Source organism: Caretta caretta, chromosome 3 (assembly GCF_965140235.1).
Source record: "Caretta caretta isolate rCarCar2 chromosome 3, rCarCar1.hap1, whole genome shotgun sequence".
Taxonomy (NCBI): domain Eukaryota; kingdom Metazoa; phylum Chordata; order Testudines; family Cheloniidae; genus Caretta; species Caretta caretta.
The window spans coordinates 14418531-14439196 of NC_134208.1; the positions used below are offsets into that span (position 1 = coordinate 14418531).

The 20666-nt window shown below is 40.0% G+C and overlaps 1 protein-coding gene across 3 annotated transcripts in view; it reads left to right on the plus strand.

Annotated features, from left to right (window-relative positions):
- Positions 1-20666, plus strand: part of MMUT (methylmalonyl-CoA mutase) — a 33932-nt gene that overhangs the window by 4390 nt on the left and 8876 nt on the right. For all 3 annotated transcript variants that reach the window (XM_048845728.2, XM_048845730.2, XM_048845731.2), the window contains exons 4-9: positions 1140-1297; positions 2840-3011; positions 5694-5942; positions 7838-7949; positions 10944-11059; positions 11701-11816. In XM_048845728.2, coding sequence (XP_048701685.2) covers positions 1140-1297; positions 2840-3011; positions 5694-5942; positions 7838-7949; positions 10944-11059; positions 11701-11816 — 923 coding nt within the window. The remainder of the gene's footprint in view (positions 1-1139; positions 1298-2839; positions 3012-5693; positions 5943-7837; positions 7950-10943; positions 11060-11700; positions 11817-20666) is intronic.

Sequence of the window (20666 nt, forward strand, 5' to 3'; positions counted from 1 at the left end):
AGGTCAGCATGGAAGAAGACAAAGGTAGGAGACAAGGGAAGGCTGGGCCAGAGTGCTGCAGAGTCTTGAATACAAGCAGAAGTTCGATATTTTTGAAATGCAGGACAAGGGGGAGCCAGTGGAGGGATTAAAAAAGAGTGGTTTTAATGTTGGCTGCGGAAGACTGTTTTGGCTGTACCATTTTAGATAGGTTTGAGGGGGACAGTGTAACCATCAAGGAGACCAGAGGATGAGGTTTTAGTAATCGTGGTGGGAGATAATTAAAGCTCAAACAACTAATTAGCTGTTGGGGCAGAAAAGTAGAAACAAACTGGCTATATTAAGGAGGAAAAGCAGAATATCAAGGTGATGAGTAGAGTATAAATGTCTAAGTAGAAGACTTTGGCCAGAAACAAGTTTACTTTTGATTTGCAATTTACAATGAATGAGGTTGTCTTTAAGCATTATGGGCTAGATTTATAAAAGAACTTAGGCACCAACTTGCCACTTCAGCCACCTAAATCCCAGAATCAGTCCCCACTGGGATTCACAAAGGCCCTGCTCAGCTATCCCTGAGCCCTGTAGGCCCTTAAACTTGTGCAGCACCTTAGTTTTGCAGTAAATGTTCCCTAGGTGCCTGTTTCTGCTTTTGCCAATGCTGTTCCATGCCAGTCAGCTGAATTTGTAATCCCCACAGCAATGAAGTAGCAGATCAAAGGTATTCCTCAACCTATTTTGCCTTTGGGCCTGATCCAGTAAGCATGCTCAGAACTCACTGGGTCAGGGCCCTACAGACAAATTTACATAAAATGGCGACGGGTGAGGAGGAGTAGGACCTCCCTCATAATTTTTAGCTCAGTCATTAGGGTACTCACTTGGGATGTGGCAGACCCCTGGTTCAAGTCCCCGGTCCACCTGAGTGGGAAAAGGAATTTGAACAGGATCTACCACCTTTCTGGTAAGTGCGTAGCCAAATGTTGAAGCTGTTCCACTGTGCAAGAATGGTTGCACCAAAGAGAGAGCAAGGATGGGAATGACTCTGTAGCCTGGTGGTTAGAGCACTGTCCATCATCGTGCCTAAGTTTCTTTGCGAATCTAGCCCTAATAGGACAATTATCTGATTCTGCCCTCCCTGCAATATTGCTTTTTTGTTGCCACAGAACATGCCAAAATTTAATTCCATTTCAATCAGTGGGTACCATATGCAGGAGGCAGGAGCTGATGCCATATTGGAATTAGCTTATACTATAGCTGATGGATTGGAGTACTGCAGAACTGGACTCCAAGCTGGTCTTACCATTGATGAATTTGCACCAAGGTAGGTAAAACAAATTCACAAGTACTTAGCTGATTTTTGGAAAATGAATAGAAACTCTAGGTTTTAATTTCACGTTTGGACTCTGACATTCCAAACTGTGCTAGTAACAAAGATAATTTCCATGTCACAGGCTGACTTTTTAACTAGCATAAGATTGCAGTGGCAAGGAGTGAGATCTGGTACTCCAGACACTGAGGTTTAATCAACAAGTATTGCAGCCCTCTGGTGTCTTTTCATATTGTAGTTTTATTTATGCCTCTTTATATTCAACCAACAAAACACTGTTTGAAATGTTCTTAAAAATTCTGTTAATATCACAAGAGAATTCACATAACTGAGGGCATGCCTAGGTATCAATTTTCTTTAGTAGTAATAATTTGAATTGGCTCCAAGGATTTTGTTCAACTCTAGATGCTGTCAGACTGACACCAGAATCACAAGTCCTGATCATAACTGCAGATTATGAAAAGTTACAAATAGAGATGGCGCTATGTAGACGAACCAGTCTATGTCCTGACAGGTATCCAATATTAAATTAATGTAACACTTGAGGTTAATCAGAAGGCCCAGAAGAAGCATATTCAATGTGTGTTTGTGACTTCCATTAATTCTAATTGGAGTTAGACTCTCACTGAATTGGGAAATAGATTCTTAAACCTTTGGATAGTAGACTCTGCATGCTGAATGAACTCAAAGATCAGGACTTACAGTGAGCTGTAATGTTGTTTCTTTTGTGTGAAGTAAGTTCTCCAGTCCCCACATTTGTATATTTAGACAGGTTTTATTTAATTGTGTTTCAGTTGCCATATTAGTCTCTCTTGAAAATTAAGACCTTCATCCACTGACAGACACAGCAACTGTGTAAACTTCCCTTTATTGCCCTGTCAGAATGCCTGAAACCTGATTCGAAGAGAGCACTTTTAGGGTCGAGAGGGTAACTCTGTGTGCCAGTTGCATCCTTGACACTTCTGAAACTTTCATGACAATGCATTGTATTTCTTTTCTCTCAAAATCATAGAATATCAGGGTTGGAAGGGACCTCAGGAGGTCATCTAGTCCAACCCCCTGCTCAAAGCAGGACCAATTCCCAATTAAATCGTCCCAGCCAATCCTTACAAGCATTAAGTCTCTGTGCCACCCTGTGAAGTAGGTAATTACTATTTATTTTGACAGGCTTCAGAGTAGCAGCCGTGTTAGTCTGTATTCTCAAAAAGAAAACTAAGGAGAGTGACACTTTAGGTAAGCTATTACCAGCAGAAGAGTGGGGTGGGAGGAGGTATTTTTTCATGCTTTGTGTGTATATAAAAAGATCTTCTACACTTTCCACAGTATGCATCCGATGAAGTGAGCTGTAGCTCACGAAAGCTTATGCTCAAATAAATTGGTTAGTCTCTAAGGTGCCACAAGTACTCCTTTTCTTTTTAGGGCCAGATGGTGATCCTAGAGACTGCTGTTCTTCCCCGATAAAAATGGAGAATTCTGGGAACTATATTGCTCATTATCCTATACAATTAAAGTCCTGGACATGTGCTCTTATTGCAGACTGTCTTTCTTCTGGGGAATTGGCATGAACTTCTACATGGAAATAGCTAAGCTAAGAGCTGGGCGACGGCTTTGGGCTCAATTAATAGAGAAAATGTTTCAGCCCAAGGAACCCAAATCTCTTCTTCTAAGAGCTCATTGTCAGACCTCAGGATGGTCCCTTACCGAGCAGGTTGGATTTTGAATTTTAAATGCTTTTCTACAAATGTGATCTTCTTAGGAGTAAATCTGTTCTACTGATTCATACATACTAATACAGTAAAAGCTTCTTTTATTTAGCATGTTGGGGAAATAAAGGGTGCCAGTAAGTGAAAAATGTAAGTTAATTAAGAGGGAGGGAGTTTGGGTGCAGGAGGAGGTGTGGGATGCCGGATCTGGGGGGAGCTCACCTCGGGCGGCTCCCCAGAAATAGCGACCCCAGAAATGGCGTTCCTAGTTGGAGGCGCGGCAGGCAGCTGTGCACACTGCCTCCACCCACAGGCGCCGCTCCCACAGCTTCCATTGGCTGCAGTTCTCGGGCAATGGGAGCTGCAGAGCTGGTGCTTGGGGCTGCCTACCCATGCCTCTGCCTAGGAACAGCAGAAACAGGCTGCCACTTGGTGGAGCCAGCTGAGGTGAGCACCCCCTGGGTCCGGCATCCCGCACCCTCTCCTGCGCCCAACCCCTTCCCCTGAACCTCCTCCCACACCCAAGCTCCCTTCCAGAGTCCATGCCCCTCCCCACGCCCGCACTCCAAACCCCTTGTGGCCATCCCTCCGTCTAGGAGAAGCAGGGACATGCTGCTTCTGGGGAGCCACACGGAGCCAGGTAGGGGGCCTGCCGGCCCCGCACCAACTGGACTATAAACTGAACTTTCTATGAAGATTAGAAATGTCAGTTTATAGAGCTTTCCAGTTGGTACAGGTCTGGATAACACAGCTTTTGCTGTATGCCTGCCCGTCTGATGCTTTATTGAGACAAGCAGTGTAGCAGATCTAATAGCTTTGGGGCTCTGTGATGTCCTCATTTACATGCTGCCCAGGATGACTTTGTGACTAAGTTAAAAGAGATCAGACTAAAACATTTCTCATTTAAAAATCTATATTTCTTTCATCTGGAAATGTTTTGTATCTGACATCATGTCCATATCCAAATCAGAAATTTAAGGGGCAGCATCAACAAAATATGCTGACTCAGCTAATATGATGCAGCCCCGCAAAAAAATGAGACACCACAAATGAATTCAGAACTTAAATCAACTCCAGTCACAGGTTAAACTAGTGACAACTGCATACTATGGTGACTGATGTATCCTACTGGTTAGATAGAATAGAAACTATTGTTTGAATATTGGCCAAGTGTTACTAGAGTGCAGATTTACAAACCCTTCCCACAGCCTGTTCTGCTCAGTAATGTCCATGTTTGTGAATGGGCAGAATGTAAGGGCTTTGTCTAAACAAGACGTGATCCAGCATATATTAGATACACCTGTTCCCAGTTGATTTGAGGTAAACCAAAATAAGTCATTCATACACAACCTTTTTGCACTGGTTTAACTATATCATTTTTTTAAAAACTACTTAAACTTTCTTGTGTGAATGAGCCTGAAGAGAAGTTCAGCTGCCCTGAATATGTCCATGTATGTTTCACATTTGTTATGTACAAGAAATGTACAGACTTCCTCCTGGGGCAGATATTGTGTGAAAAGAAGTGCCCTAATGAGCAAATAAATTAATCCTAATTTCATGCCTTTAAGTGTACTTTTTTTTTCTGGGCTTTCCTGTTTGCTTTCCATCTTGGCATCCTCTCTTAATTGTTTCTTTAGTCTTTCCAGTCCCATGTGCTAAAGAGAGGAAAATCCTTCTGTACAAAATCGGAATTCATTTTTTGTAGTTTTGTCTAAATCTAATCATTCTACCGTCCCCTCAGATCACCTCAGTATGTGTATTATCTGTGGAGAAGTAGAGCTGTGCCTGGTTTTTAAATGAGTTATGTATGTGGAGCTTGATAAACTGAACTGAGAAATGTCATTTTTATTAATTCTGTAGTATTTGTATAATTTTATTTGCACAAGTTAATGAGTTCCTTGCATTCATCGTACTAATATGAGCATTCTGTGGCAGCTAATTCAACACAATCTTTTCAAAATCCTGTTGCTGTCACTTTTCCAAATGAAAAAGTAACATAGCCTTTTTTTGTGATATGCATAAATGTATTCTCCGTCTAAATTATTACTCTAAACAAAATGAAAAAGTGATATTTAGATTAAAAACTTTCAACAGGTTCTAAAGCAGTCAAAAAAAAAACAGTAATGGATAGTGTGTAGAGCAAAGAACTTGGAGGGAGAGTTGGAATTGCTTAGATTCTTTTTCTAGCTCTTGGTGTATGACCTTTCACAAATCATTTATTTTTCTGTAAAATAAGTATAATAAAAGAGCGGCTTTATTAACTGACTTAAAGCAGTGGCTTTTTTAGGCCCTCTGATAAAAGGTGCTGAATAAGTACAAACAGTGAATCCACCTAGAAATGTGAAATCAAAAACTGTCTGATCATTTGTATGATAAACCTATGAGATGCCACGAGGGATTAGAAGGATATTGTTTTATTTACTTGGCCAATACCTTTATAATTTGGATGTTTGTTTGTGGATCTTCACGTTTCAATAGAAGTTTCCTTATATGTATCAATTTGGTGACATTTGTATGACTGCTCTTTTCTTTTTCTAATTTGGCTGGTTTTTGTATAATATACATTTTTATAATCCAGTTATACCAAAAACCTAACACTTTTTTCAATCCATTTGTTTGAGGATAAAATAACCATCTCAGTTACATGGCAGCCACTTCATGCTTCAGAGATTTCCTTTTGCTTTTAGGATCCCTACAACAATGTTATCCGTACTGCAGTTGAAGCAATGGCAGCCGTGTTTGGAGGTACTCAGTCTTTGCATACAAATTCATTTGATGAAGCCTTGGGTTTGCCTACAGTGAAAAGTGCTCGCATTGCTCGGAATACCCAGATTATTATACAGGAGGAGTCTGGCATTCCTAAAGTGGCAGATCCATGGGGGGGTTCCTACTTGATGGAATCCCTTACCAATGATGTCTGTGAGGCCGCTTTAAAGGTCAGTTGTGCTGCGGAGTTTTTTAATTACAGGGCACTTACTGTTTTAAGAAATGCCTTTTAAGCAGCTATTTGGTGTGAGAGTAGATTCTTAAAAAGGAACAGTGTATTGCATTTATTTTTAAGTTCCCTACCATTAAAGTCCAAATCCAGCAAAGCATGTTACGCATGAGTATAGCTTTAAACATGCATAGTCCCATTGAAGTGAGTAGGACTACTCACTGCCTAGCGTTACAGATGTATTTAAGTGGTTTTATAGAATCATAGGACTGGAAGGGACCTTGAGAGGTCATCTGGTCTAGTCCCCTGCACTCATGGCAGGGCGAAGTATTATCTAGACCATTCCTGATGGGTGTTTGTCTAACCTGCTCTTAAAAATCCCCAAGCATGGCGATTCCATAACCTCCCTAGGCAATTTATTCCAGTGCTTAACCACCCTGACAGGAAGTTTTTTTTTCCTTGTGTCCAACCTAAACCTCCCTTGCTGCAGTTTAAGCCCATTGCTTCTTGTCCTATCCTCAGAGGTTAAGAAGAACAATTCTTCTCCCTCCTCCTTGTAACAACCTTTTATGTACTTGAAAACCACTATCACATCCCCTCTCAGTCTTCTCTTTTCCAGACTAAACAAACCCAATTTTTCCAATCTTCCCTCATGGGTCATGTTTTCTAGACCTTTAATTATTTTTGTTGCTCTTATCTGGACTTCCTCTAATTTGTCCACATCTTTCCTGAAACGTGGCTCCCAGAACTGGACACAATACCCAGTTGGGGCCTAATCAGCACAGGGTAGAGCAGAAACATTACTTCTCGTTTCTTGCTTACAACACTCCTGCTAATACAGGAGTTTGCTAGGTTAAGGCCTAGGAGAATACAGTACATATTTGGAATTAAACACATTCTAAAGGGAAATATTTCCACATTGGACAAATGAGCCAGACTTGTTAAGTCTGGAGACTTCTGATTTTTGGTGCCCTCTAATAGGATCCTGATTGGGTGCTTGCATCTCCCAGGGAAACTCAATGGGAAATGAAGGTGAGATGTTCCACCCATGTGCGCACCTAAGCGTCTACAATCTCAACTAAGGTGCTGCAGTCTATAGATTGCAGCAATCTACCTGAGACTATAAGGATTAGAACTGTTTTTGGTACAGCATCTCTTCCCCTCCCCACACCCTTCCTGCCAGAAGACCTCAGGGGGTGTATTGTGGAAGAGCATCTTAAACACCCTGTGTGTAACAGGTTGGGGGTTTACGGAGTGGGAGCTAAGGCTGTGGGGAGAAGAGCAGCAGGGCACAGCCTGCAGCAATAGCAGAGCAAGACTTGAAAATAACGTGGTACAAATAACCGTCGTTCTAGCGTGGACATGAGTACAGACTAACACGTCTGTTACTCTGAAACCTTTACTTGCATAAGTAGTTCTACTGATGTCAATGGGACTACTCACATGAGTAAAGTTATAAGTATAACCATTTGCAAGTTTGAGGCTTTAGACCTTAATTCTGCAACTGTCTCCATATGAGGGGATCATGGGACTCCGTACAGAGCCCCATTAAAGTCAGTGTGGCTCTGCATGGGTGCAGAAGTTCTGCCCAAGAAGAGTTAGTTGCAGGATGTGGGACTCAAATTGGATACCATTCAAGAGCAGAGGTGAAGGAGCAGGAAATCTGTTTCTTATTTGCTTTGTAAAATAACATGCATTAATATACTGGTTTTTTTTCTTTTTGTGTTTAAAGTAAGAAAGCTAAATTATACAAATATAGGTAGATTATTAATTTAAAGCATGAGACTTTTAGGTAATTGTACTAATAAGGATTTAGATAATACTGACTGTAAAAAGTGGGTTTCATGAATCTTGCTACTAACCATTCTCTTAATTTATTCTTGTTACCTTTCTTAGCTTATTAATGAGATTGAAGAAATGGGTGGAATGGCCAAAGCTGTAGCTGAGGGAATTCCCAAACTCCGGATTGAAGAATGTGCTGCCCGACGACAAGCCAGGATCGATTCTGGTAAGGGCAGAGAGTGGGGGAGAGAGAGAACTTAATTCCGGAGGTACTGTTTTAAAATGTTATGTTTTTTTGTTTGGAGATCTGAGCTTTAAACAGTGTTTTAATTAATTTTCACTTCTTAGACTAGGGATAATGGAATTTAATTAATAAAATGAGAAATTTTAGGTTGAATATCAGTGAAAACTTCCTGAGAAGGGTCTATTAGTCTGTGAAATAGTCTCCCACAGGAAGTGATGAAAGCCAGATTGCTTGACACATTTAAAACTAGGTTAGACAAAGCTTTAGACCACATGGTGAGGGAATATCCTACAATGAGTAGCAATGAACTTGCCTGAATTTTGTAATAGTGTATCTTCAAATCATGGCTATTGAAGTAAAAATATAACCGCCAGCAGATGTCATTAATGAATGTGGCTGGCAAAATTTCTATCTGAGCTCTAAGCAACTTTTGTTCTCTTATAACAATGGCCAAACTCCCATTGACTTGGATTGGAGGAAAATCCGGCCCTTTGGTATATGTCTACTTTCCATTTTCTTAATCTCATTTCAAATATTAAAAAAAATAGAAAAGGTACAGAAACCACCAAATAAAGGAGCTTTATTATATGATCTCTTTTATTTGGAAAATACATTTAAAGGAGATCTTTAAATCAGAGTAGTAAGGAACAACAAACAGAAGTTCTGTGTCTTTTTTTTTTTTTTTTTCTCCCAAGATGAATTTATTTTTAAATGGTGGTTATAGTCTTTTAGTTAATGCGAGGCAGTTAATGTTAGTCGACTTTGGAAACACAACCTGTTATAAAACCCCAGTCAGCTAAAAATAGAATGTTAAATTAAACATTCTTACAGAATGTTAAATTGTTTGGTCATACATTGTAGTTTCTGAGGAAACTGAGATTTAAAGCATCTTCACATTATTTGTCAAAGACTAGGACTTTGATTTAGAGATGAAAGTTTCCACACCCATCATACTTAGCAATCCAGTCCCTTCCCTCCCCCCCATCCTTTTTCCAATTTTTAAAAAATCATGTGTGTATCTATACTAAAATTGGTCAAAGTCTTCATAAGTGCACAACTTTTGCAGGCAAAACAGGGGAATCTTATGGACCCCCAGAAAGTGTTCACATGCACTGTAGGCCACAGTCTGAGAACTTCTGCTCAGTAGTAATTTAAGATGTGTATAGAACAGGGGTAGCCAACTTTTACCATTAAAGTGCAGCTCACAGAGCCCCTCTCCTCTGCCCCCCCTTCCATATTCCACCTACCTACACCCATAGTGACCACGATGGTGTTTTTTGGAAGATCACCGATGGATTGCAGTTTCCTCAGGAAGTCGGTGGTGTCTCAAAGATAGCTGGGAGTGCTGGTAGCATAGGGCCTGAGCAGAGAGTCCATATAGCCAGACAATCCTGCTGTTAGGGTGCCAATGTCTGAGATGATGGGGTGTCCAGGATTTCCAGGTTTATGGATCTTGGGTAGCAAATAGAATACGCCGGTCAGGGTTCTAGGCATGTGTCTGCACAGATCTGTTCCTGTGCTTTTTCAGGGAGTTTCTTGAGCAGATGGTGTAGTTTCTTTTGGTAATCCTCAGTGGGATCAGAGGATAATAGCCTGTAGAATGTGGAGTTAGAGAGCTGCCTAGTAGTCTCTTGTTCATATTCCAGCTTATTCATGATGATGACAGCACCTCCTTTGTCAGCCTTTTTGATTATGATGTCAGAGTTGTTCCTGAGGCTGTTGATGGCGTTGTGTTCAGCACGGCTGAGGTTATGGGGCAAGTGATGCTGCTTTTCCACAATTTCAGCCCATACACATCGACGGAAGCAATCTATGTAGAAGTCCAGTCTGTTGTTTCAACCTTCCGGAGGAGTCCACACAGAATCCTTCTTTTTGTAGCGTTGGTAGGAAGGATTCTGTGGGTTAGTATGTTGTTCAGAGGTGTGCTGGAAATATTCTTTGAGTCGGAGATGTCGAAAGTAGGATTCTAGGTCACCACAGAACTGTATCATGTTTGTGGGGGTGGAGGGACAAAAGGAGAGGCCCCGAGATAGGACAGACTCTTCTGCTGGGCTAAGAGTATAGCTGGAAAGATTAACGATATTGCTGGGTGGGTTAAGGGAACTACTGTTGTGGCTCCTTGTGGCATGTAGCTGTTTAGATAGCTTAGTGTCCTTTTTCCTTTGTAGAGAAGCAAAGTTTGTGTTGGAAATGACTTGTCTAGTTTTTGTAAAATCTATCCATGAGGAAGTTTGTGTGGAAGGTTGGTTTTTTTTATGAGTATCCAGTTTTGAGAGCTCATTCTTAATCTTTCCCTGTTTGCTGTAGAGGATGTTGATCAGGTGGTTTCACAGTTTCTCTGAGTGTGGCACAATCTCTGAGCATAGTCTGTGTATCTATTTACCTATTAAGACTGTGACTAGGTCCCCCTTCCATCTTCTCTTTTTTTAGACTAAACATGCCCAGTTCTTTCAACCTTTCCTCCTCATTTTTTGCTCTCCATTTTGTTGTTGGACTCTCTCTCCAGTTTGTTCACACCTTTTTTAAAGTGTGGTGCCCAAAATTAGACCTTGTACTCCAGCTAGGACCTCACCAGTGCTAAGTAGAGTGGAACAGTTATCTCCCATGTCTTACATACGATGCTCCTGTCATTAAAAATATTTAGTAAAGTAAGTAGATGTGATTCTGACTGCAGGTAGATTTAAGGAGAAAGAACATGCCATTTTTACATGTCACTTTTCAGCATAAAAAACACAAAGTCAAATATTCTTACATTTGATCATCTTCATAATAAAATGTGACAAGTGTAAACTTAAATCCTTTCTTGAGAGAAGTTTTAAATGCTTTGGAAGGTAGGACTGCCTAAAATACATAGTATTTCATTTAAAACATCAAACAATCACTTACCTAGCTATATAAAATATTGTAACCTTTCCAAAAAGCTCAGCAGTTTTGAATATAGCCTAAATTCTTGATCTTTGTGTGGGAAATCAACAGGTTCTGAAGTAATTGTTGGAGTAAACAAGTACCAGTTAGAAAAAGAAGAGACAGTTGAAGTTTTGGCTATTGATAACAGTTCAGTCCGAACCAAGCAGATTGAGAAGCTTGAAAAGGTAGGTGGTACTTTTTTGAAAATGCAAATTCTTGTTGTATTTTAAGTAGCTCTTTGTGAAATTTTCTTCAGTGAATTTTTTATTTGCCAAAAAAAAAAAAAACATTTTTAAGAGCGCCAAACTGTTCTTAAACTCAGCAATTTAGAGACGGACACTGTCTGTAGCACTTCAGTTTCTCCTCTGAGGCTGATTCCTGAAATCTAGGTTCTTTGCATTTTGCTTATTGTTACTCTCCTTATTTAGTTAGATTAAACAAAAATTAAACTGAGTTTAAATTAAACCATGGCTCTTTCCAGCAAGAAGGAAATGATGTAGTGGATTCTCGAGCCTTTTACCATTGGATGCTTGGGTTCAAATCCTCCCTCACACACAGAGAGATGAGTTTGGTCTGATCATGACCTCTGCTGGATATTTGTCAAGATGACAAAAGAAAAAATTCAGTTTGGTATAATTTGTAGTATCTGCACCAAGGAGGTTCAACAATAGAGTAGCGACCTTCAACATACTGATGATAGCTGTATTCTTATTTGATTCCAATACAGGCATCTTCGACCAGGGAACCTTACCAGGCTCATATTGGAATTCCTGATTGCCTTATAGTTGCTTACTTAAACTGAGTATTTTTCTCTCCTTCATCTAAGGTAAAAGCAAGCAGAGATGAAGCAGCAGCCCAGCAGTGTCTCACTGCACTAACAGAATGTGCTGCCACAGGTCAAGGCAACCTATTGGCACTGGCAGTGGAAGCAGCACGCATGAGGTAGAGTAAGAAAAGTTGGAAAACATAACCAGTGTTAAAAGTTGACTGTTTCCCTTTAAAAAGAACAGGAGTACTTGTGGCACTTTAGAGACTAACAAATTTATTTGAGCATAAGCTTTCATGGGCTACAGCCCACTTCATCGGATGCATGCAGTGGAAAATACAGTAGGACGATTTTATATACGCAGAGAACATGAAACAATGGGCGTTACCATACACACTATAACGAGAGTGATCAGTTAAGGTGAGCTATTACCAGCAGGAGAGGGGAAAAAAAACCTTTTGTAGTGATAATCAAGATGGGCATTTCCAGCGGTTGACAAGAACGTGCGAGGAACAGGAGAGGGGGAAAAAATAAACATGGGGAAATAGTTTTACTTTGTGTAATGACACATCCACTCCCTTTATTTCTTTCAACTTTTCCAATAATTCTTGGATATGTAAGTTGCCTTATTTAATACATCACAGATAGATACACCCTTTTGGCTTTTAAATGGGATACATTTTTTTTAATGCAGGATAATATCCTTGACCATGAAGGTGTGTGTTTCAGAGGTCCAGATGGGCATACCCTTTGCTGTGGTTTGGTGGTGTTAGCCAAATACATCTACTTTTTCAGTCTCTTAAAACTATGATTAATTTATTTTCAAGGGCAATATTGGGAATAAAATTTCCCCTAAAACGTTGCTGTTGACACAAATTCTGTTTACAGCTCAAGCTCTTGTCAGTTTCAGACTATGAACGGGTTTCCTTGATGTACTGCTTTGCTGTTTTACGGGTCAGAGAGCATGAAAAGTGGCTGAGATGTGAAAAGGGATGGAGAAAAAAAATCTTATCACACTCTGTTTGTTTTTTCCTCCTTCCTTGCACCACAAATTGGTGTGAAAACATTTCTGACTAATATAGAAAACTCGTATCTACTTTATTCAAAAGCACTTGCTGTCTTTGTCTCAAGTAGTAAAGCATCTTCTGTAGTCATTCACCATTCTCATCTCAGCCACATTAACAATGGTTTAGGCTATGTCTACACTGCGATTAAAAATAACCCACCACACTGAGTCTCGGAGCCTGAGTCGGCTGACTCAGGCACGTGGGGCTTGGGCTCTGGGGCTAAAAATAGCAGTGCATACATTCGGGCTGGAGCCAGGCTCTAAAACACTCCCCCTCATGGGGGTCTCAGAGCCGAGGCTTCAGCCCTAGCCAAAATGTCTACACTGCAATATTAAAGCCCAGCAGCTCAAGTCCCATGAGCCCAGACCAGTTGCGGCCATACTGCAAGTCTTTTATTGCAGTATAGACATACCCTTAGTTGCTATTTCAAGCTGAGTTTTGGTCTTTGGACTGTCTCCCGTTTGTCCTCTGCCTGTGCTCCTGGAGGTTTCTAATGCAGTCACAGTGCCGAAAGTGCCCCTTAATAATGTGGATGGGCCAAAAATGAGCAAATCAAACTTAATTGCCTATCCACATCCTTAGAGCAGATCTTTAGCCTTCCATCTTCACTCTGATTCTACCACTACTTCATCCGCAACAACCATATGTGCAAACAGATCTCCTTTCAAAAGAGGAGAGCTTGTCACAACTCCCTCTGAAGCATGTCATCACAACTCTTGGAGTTGGCAACATCACTGGAAGGTAATATTGGACCTCACAGGAGTTAATGTCATCATCATAATTCCCCAGTTAGTTCTCTGTAGCTCTGTTATTGTCCTGCAGTATACTTGTCCTTAAGCACTGTGCTGTTGAACAGAACTGCACTGACTAGTATGGAAATGTGGACAAATGTTTACTGGAAAGTAGATAGACTAATAAGAGATTAATAATCAATGGCACTACTTAATGCCTGTGCAGAAGAATATTTTGGAATGTTTCATCTAATAGATGAATGTGCCACTAGTAAACACATCACTATAGAACCTTACTTTTGATTAACAAACCCCATGTGTGTGGGTCCCCTGCCTTTTGAGAGGTTATGGAGAAAACCCTTTAGCAATTAAGGATTATCTATAGGCAGTAGGTGCACTGCAAGACCCTTCCAATAAACAGCAATCAGTGTCCAGTAGAGTCACATCCTGCTCCTATTAGCCAGTGAGGCCTCTGGACATAAGGGCCAGTTTAATGTTTAAACTAACAGAGCAATATATGGTTGGAATGCAGAATAAGAGAGAACCCAGCTACCTACACTCCCAGGAACAGCAGGGAAAGGATCACCCCTGCAGAGATGAGCAGAGGGGGAGGGAAGAAGATGCCAGCCTCTGACCCTGGCAGAAGCAGCAGATTAGATTCTAAACAGTTTGGAACCCATTGAAATGAAATGACTGGTGTTATAAATATAGGCCAGTACGATGCAAATATGAGTCACAATCCTTGTCAAAGAAACCTGAATTTCTAAAACAGAGTCTGAAATGACTTTGTTTCCCTCTTCCTCCATTTTGCTAATTTTCCAGTAGTTATTTGATATGGGTGCATTGCAATAAATGTGGGTGAATGAGTATTGACATTTTCTTGTTGACCTTTATGAACATGACACATTGATTCTGTGAAATGAACAAAATGATTTAAATAGTCAGTGACAGCTGATGGAAAATTATCTCTGGGATTTCAGTTCTTGGATGGGCTTTAGGTGAGCCTACATATTTATCTAAATTACCTTTCAACATTCAGATTAAATTTAACAGGGATGTGGGATGATTTGACTCTTAGCGGAATTTAAAATTGTGGAGGTAGAAGAAAATAAAATGAATATATAATATTGCATTTGAATCTGAGTAATCAAAACTAAATGGATTTAGTTACAAAGTAATGGAAAGTTTTGTAAAAACTGAGATCTGTTAGTGTGAAATAGTTTGAAAATAACTAACTAGACCTACTAGGAATATGGTTTGAGCAACAAAACCTAACAGTAGTTTTTAACTCAACAGTGTAAGACTGAGTGCAAGGTTCTACCCACTTGACTGGGATTGGAGCCCATGTTCATTATAACAGTGTCTGTCTGGTGTTGTTCAGGTCATTTGATTCTCCCCACATTACGAACTGGACCCTCACAATTGGAGGTTGATCACAACCTCCTCAGACTTTATAGGGAGGACATTGGTTACTTCCATCTGTCTCCTGAGGTCAGATATAGCTTCTCTCAGAAGTATGTATTAGTAAATGACACAATTAGTAGAAGTCCAAAGCCAAGTAAAGATTTCTTAAGTATAATCAGCTGTTACTGGTAAACTGCAGTAACAGAGGAAAGCATAATACAAAGGTAGTGACAAAAGCTGCTTTAAGCTATAGCCAAATATATTGCTTCAGAAGTGATACCCATATGTTAGAGTATTGAAAATATTATCTATGGTTCAGCAAAAAACTTAATTTGTCTGACCCAAAGTTCAAAGGTTGTCTTAGGTCAGTATCCTAGAGAGGTGTGAAACATGTCCCAGAACAATATGTTGGTCAATCCTCATTCAGTTTACAGAGAGCATACTTTTATTCTCCCAAAGACCAGCTTTATATTTGAGGGTCTGATGAGAACACTTGATAAAACCGCTGTCAAGTGATTACATTTCTCTTCCAACTCTGAAATGCACAAATGTGAGGCCATGGTCTCTTCATGTACCTCTTTAGTATGGAATTAATTATTCCTCATCTTCCTTCTCGTCTTTGAAAAGGTTCATTGTCAATGCTTGTACTTTCTTCCAGTCAGACTCTTGAGAACACCAACTTCTTACGCATTGCGGGTTAATATTTTCCTTTCTGGAGCTAGCAGATGTAAACTCCCTGTGCAGTACTTCATTATCACACAAAGGGAGAAAGATGCTTTACATGTGGCATGACTCAGGATATAGAAACATACCAATTTAAATATGCAAGACCAATTATTTAAATGAACTCATATCAGACCTGCTAGATGTAGTCTGTCACATGTCATTAATCATACATTCTCCAGATTTAACAATCTAGTTTACAATAATTTTGTTCCTTTGTGATTTCACCAATCTACTTTAGTTTTCCATGCATCTTACTCAGAAACCATGAAGCCCAGGTTTCAATCTGTTACTCAGTTCTGCTTTAATGACAATTATGCAGCTATTTAAGAATGACAATCTAGTGGTAAATTGTTAGTGCATTCAGAAAGAAATCCTGATTAGCTGGCATCGTAGCTCTTTCTTTCATATTAAAATTTACCCCCTACACTTACTTATTTTGAAAATTCAGATTTTTTTTAAAAAAATCTGTTTCTATCCATTGGCCTCATAGAGTTTGATCAGAAATGCACACCTAAATTTATGAGGCCAATGGGCTACCAAACAGCCACAAATACTTAATCTATAGTATCCATCAGCACATATGTGAAATTGACTTGGTGGTTCCGTTGTGTTTTATGTTGCCACTAATGCCTCAGAGAAAATAACTGCTCCTGTTCAGACACAAGGATCTGTTCACTAATTTAATAATATTTTTCAGTTTTATAGCACCTTTTAGGATTGCAAAATTCTATACAAGCATTAACAGCCTGATCTATAAAAGAGGTGCATGCTGACTTCTCTCATTAACTTCAGTAAGAACTGTTGGTGCTCAGGCCCTATGAAAATCAAGCTGTCAATTTTATTTCTCTGATGACATTGTAAAATAGATGTAATGTTGCTGAAAGGTAAACTGCATTTTTGAAAAATTAAGTGACTTGCCAAAGTCATGTGATGAGTCAGCAACCAATCCAAAAAACAGAACCCAGATCTATAGCGCCAGACATTGTCTCGGTAGATTGCAGCCTGACCTAAATGGATTTTAGGATACAAATTATCAATTTTTTCACTTCTGTTTTAAAACACTCTCTTGGCCGATGGCTGATAGTGGCATAACACCTTTCTTTCCTTCTGAAGAAAGCTGTGAGGTTAGATGAAGATCGCTCTAGTAACATTTAACTTCAGATTGCTGGCTCCATTTTAAAGCAAGGTGCATCTTCCATGTAGATGTGTGCTTGAATTATGTTTCTTGTTCTTTTGATTTTAGAAGCATAGGAATGGAAGGGACCTTGAGAGGTCATCTAATCCAGTCCCCTGCACTCATGGCAAGACTAAGTGTTATCTAGACCATCCCTGACAAGTGTTTTGTCTAACCTGCTCTTAAAAATCTCCAATGATGGAGATTCCACAACTTCCCTAGGCAATTTATTCCAGTCCTTAACCACCCTGACAGTTAGGAAGTTTTCTTAATATCCAACCTAAACCTCCCTTGCTTCAATTTAAGTCCATTGCTTCTTGTCCTATCCTCAGAGGTTAAGAACAATTTTTCTCTCTCCTCCTTGTAACCACCTTTTATGTACTTGAAAACTGTTATCATGTGCCCTCTGTCTTCTCTTTTCCAGACTAAACAAACCCAATTTTTTTCAATCTTCCCTCATAGGTCATGTTTTCTAGCCCTTTAATCATTTTGTTGTTCTTCTCTGGACTTTCTCCAATTTGTCCACATCTTTCCTGAAATGTGGCACCCAGAACTGGACACAATACTCCAGTTGGGGCCTAATCAGCGTGGAGTAGAGCAGAAGAATTACTACTTGTGTCTTGCTTACAATGCTCCTGCTAATACAGCCCAGAATGATGTTCACTTTTTTTGCAACAGTGTTACACTCTTGGCTCTCATTTACCTTGGTCCACTATGACCCCAAGATCCCTTTCCACAGTACTCCTTCCTAGGCAGTCATTCCCCATTTTGTATGTGTGCAACTGATTTGTTCTTTCCTAAGTGGAGTACTTTGCATTTGTCCTTATTGAATTTCATCCTGTTTATTCAGACCATTTCTCCAGTTTGTCCAGATCATTTTGAATTTTAATCCTGTCCTCCAAAGCACTTTTGCAACCTGACCCAGCTTGGAGACCAGGAAGGGATTGGGTGCACTGCCACGTGGCGGGGAACTGCCAAATAGGGGCGGGGTTTTGATCCTGGAAACAGCAAGATGAAGTCGTGTCTGTGCAGTGTGGCGATGTGTGCCGGAAGATGGTGCTTATCAAGGGAATTGTGAGTCGGGGGCTGGGGTGCGCTGGGTGGGCAGAGTGGGGCAAGCCCCCGACCCAACTCCGTGGCGGGAGCTCGAGGGCCAGATAAAAACGTCTGATGGGGTGAACGAGGCCATAGTTTGCCCACCCGTGCTCTAGCTAGTTTGATCCCGTTTTGTGCCTTGGCATTTCTAATTTTGTCCCTACATACTTCTGTTATTTGTTTATATTCATCCTTTGTAATTTGACCTAGTTTCCACTTTTTGTAGGATTCTTTTTTGAATTTTAGATCATTGAAGATCTCCTGGTTAAGCGGACCTCTGGTTTACAACAGCACAAAGAGAAACAGTTTAGACTATTGCTTTTCTTGCAGTGTATTTTAAAGTTTTAGGATGAATTATAAATAAAATACGTAATTCACAAAAATAAGAATAGCCTTATTTTCAGGGTAAACATGCTTTCAGAAGTTCCAGTTAAGCACTTGTAAAAATTGTCCAAAATACATAAGAGTCCTGAGTCACTTAGGCCTTTTTGAAAGGTTTACCTGCAGTATCCATAAGATAAAAGGTGTGCACCTTGACTAACATGAAAATATATGCTTAACTGGGATTAGTTAGCCAGGCTTTACCCATGACCAGCTGATACAGTGTTGAATATGATTTGTCACTCTTTATAATAATAGCAAAGTTGTGGCCAGTGTCATGGTAGGTAAGGTTTTGTTCTAACTTGGTGTAATTGTCTAGTGAAGACAGACCAATAAAGGGTGATATTCAGCTCAGGTCCTACACAAGTCCTACTTATGTCCACAAAGTAGGACTTGTGACCGTTTACAGTAGAGTGGAATTTAGGCCTGTGGTGTTCAGTAGTTACCTTTTATAACCACATAGCTAAGTCTGCCAAATATACAACAGATGTGTTAAAAGTAGTGTGTGGGAAGGACAGAGCAAAAGATAGCTGAGGATTTGCTGGAGGCAAGAGATCTACATGAGATTGACTTTTGGATTCCTGTGAATACATTAGAAAGTCATCTTCAGGACATATTGGATGCCAAGCATAGGGCTGGTTTCAGAGTGGTAGCCGTGTTAGTCTGTATCAGCAAAAAGAACGAGGAGTACTTGTGACACCTTAGAGACTAACAAATGTATTTGAGCATAAACTTTTGTGGACTAAAACCCACTTCATCAGATGCACGTAGTGGAAAATACAGTAGGAAGATATAAATAGATCATGAACAAATGGGCGTTGCCATACCGACTATAACAAGAGTAATCAGTTAAGGTAAGCTATTATCATCAGGAGGGAAAAAAAACTTTTGTAGTCATAATCAGGATGGCCCATTTTCAACAGTTGACAAGAAGGTGTGAGTAACAGTAGGGAGAAAAAATAAGCATGGGGAAATAGTTTGTTTGTGTAATGACCCATCCACTCCCAGTCTTTATTCAAGCCTAATTTAATGGTGTCCAGTTTGCAAATTAGTTCCAGTTCAGCAGTTTCTCGTTGGAGTCTGTTGTTGAAGTTTTTTTGTTGTAGTATTGCAACGTTTAGGTCTGTAATCGAGTGACCAGAGATTGAAGTGTTCTCCGACTGGTTTTTGAATGTTATAATTCTTGACGTCTGATTTGTTTCCATTTATTCTTTTACATAGAGACTGTCTGGTTTGGCCAATGTACATGGCAGAGGGGCATTGCTGGCACATGATGGCATATATCACATTGATAGATGTGCAGGTGAACGAGTCTCTGATAATATGGCTGATGTGATTAGGCCCTATGATGGTGTCCCCTGAATAGATAAGTGGAGAGAGTTGGCAACGGACTTTGTTGCAAGGATAGGTTCCTGGGTTAGTGTTTTTGTTGTGTGGTGTGTGTGGTTGCTGGTGAGTATTTGCTTCAGGTTGGGGGCTGTCTGTAAGCAAGGACTGGCCTGTCTCCCAAGATCTGTGAGAGTGAGGGATCGTCCTTCAGGATAGGTTGTAGATCTTTGATGATGCGCTGGAGAGGTTTTAGTTGGAGGCTGAAGGTGACGGCTGGGATTACAGATAATACCCATTAGAACTTTGGCCATCTCTGACCAACTCTGACTGTCTCCTATTAAAAGCATATGGAGGAGAAGTTACAGCTTGTCTAAACTGATATTAAGCAGTGATATCCAGATTGTCCTCTGACATTTTTTTGTTTTAAGACTTTAACTAGGTCACAAAAACAATTTTGAGTAAGAGCATTCCTCATAGCTAAATGTAATAGTACAAAAATTGCATGTTCCAAAGGATTAAATGTGATTAACTACAGCCAAATGGTATATATGTATTGATGAATTGAGAAAAGATTACAGCACAGATGGTAGAAAGACAGTGTAATTGAATGGGATATTTTCTTTATTTGTGCATTTATAATTACTGTGCTTTGGAAACATGCTTGATGTCTGTTTTCTACTTTGACTAAGTTTGCAACAAGTCATATGCATTTCTTTGTGTGTGTGTGTGTGTGTGTGTGTGTGTGTGTCGTATTTCCCTCTCTCTTTTTTTTTCATCTCAATACATACTAATATATGCCAGTGAATATATTTTTGAAATACATAATTGTTAGCTTGCTCACTCACCTACTTCACACCATTATGCAAACCTGTGTTTCAGTCCTTGTCCTAGCAGGGTCAGAGAGCACTGCTGAGGTGGTGGTTATAGCTGAGCTGTTTAACTTCTGAAGAGGAGCTTCTTTCTCTTCTTAATTAGCTTGCTTTTTTCTGTCAATCCCTTGCCATTGGTTTCTGTGCCACTATAATTTGGGCACAGTATTGTCCCATCACCACAGGTTATGTACTATAAATTTGGGCAGGGGAAACTAATTTTTCACAGAAAGATGGAATTCATTAGATA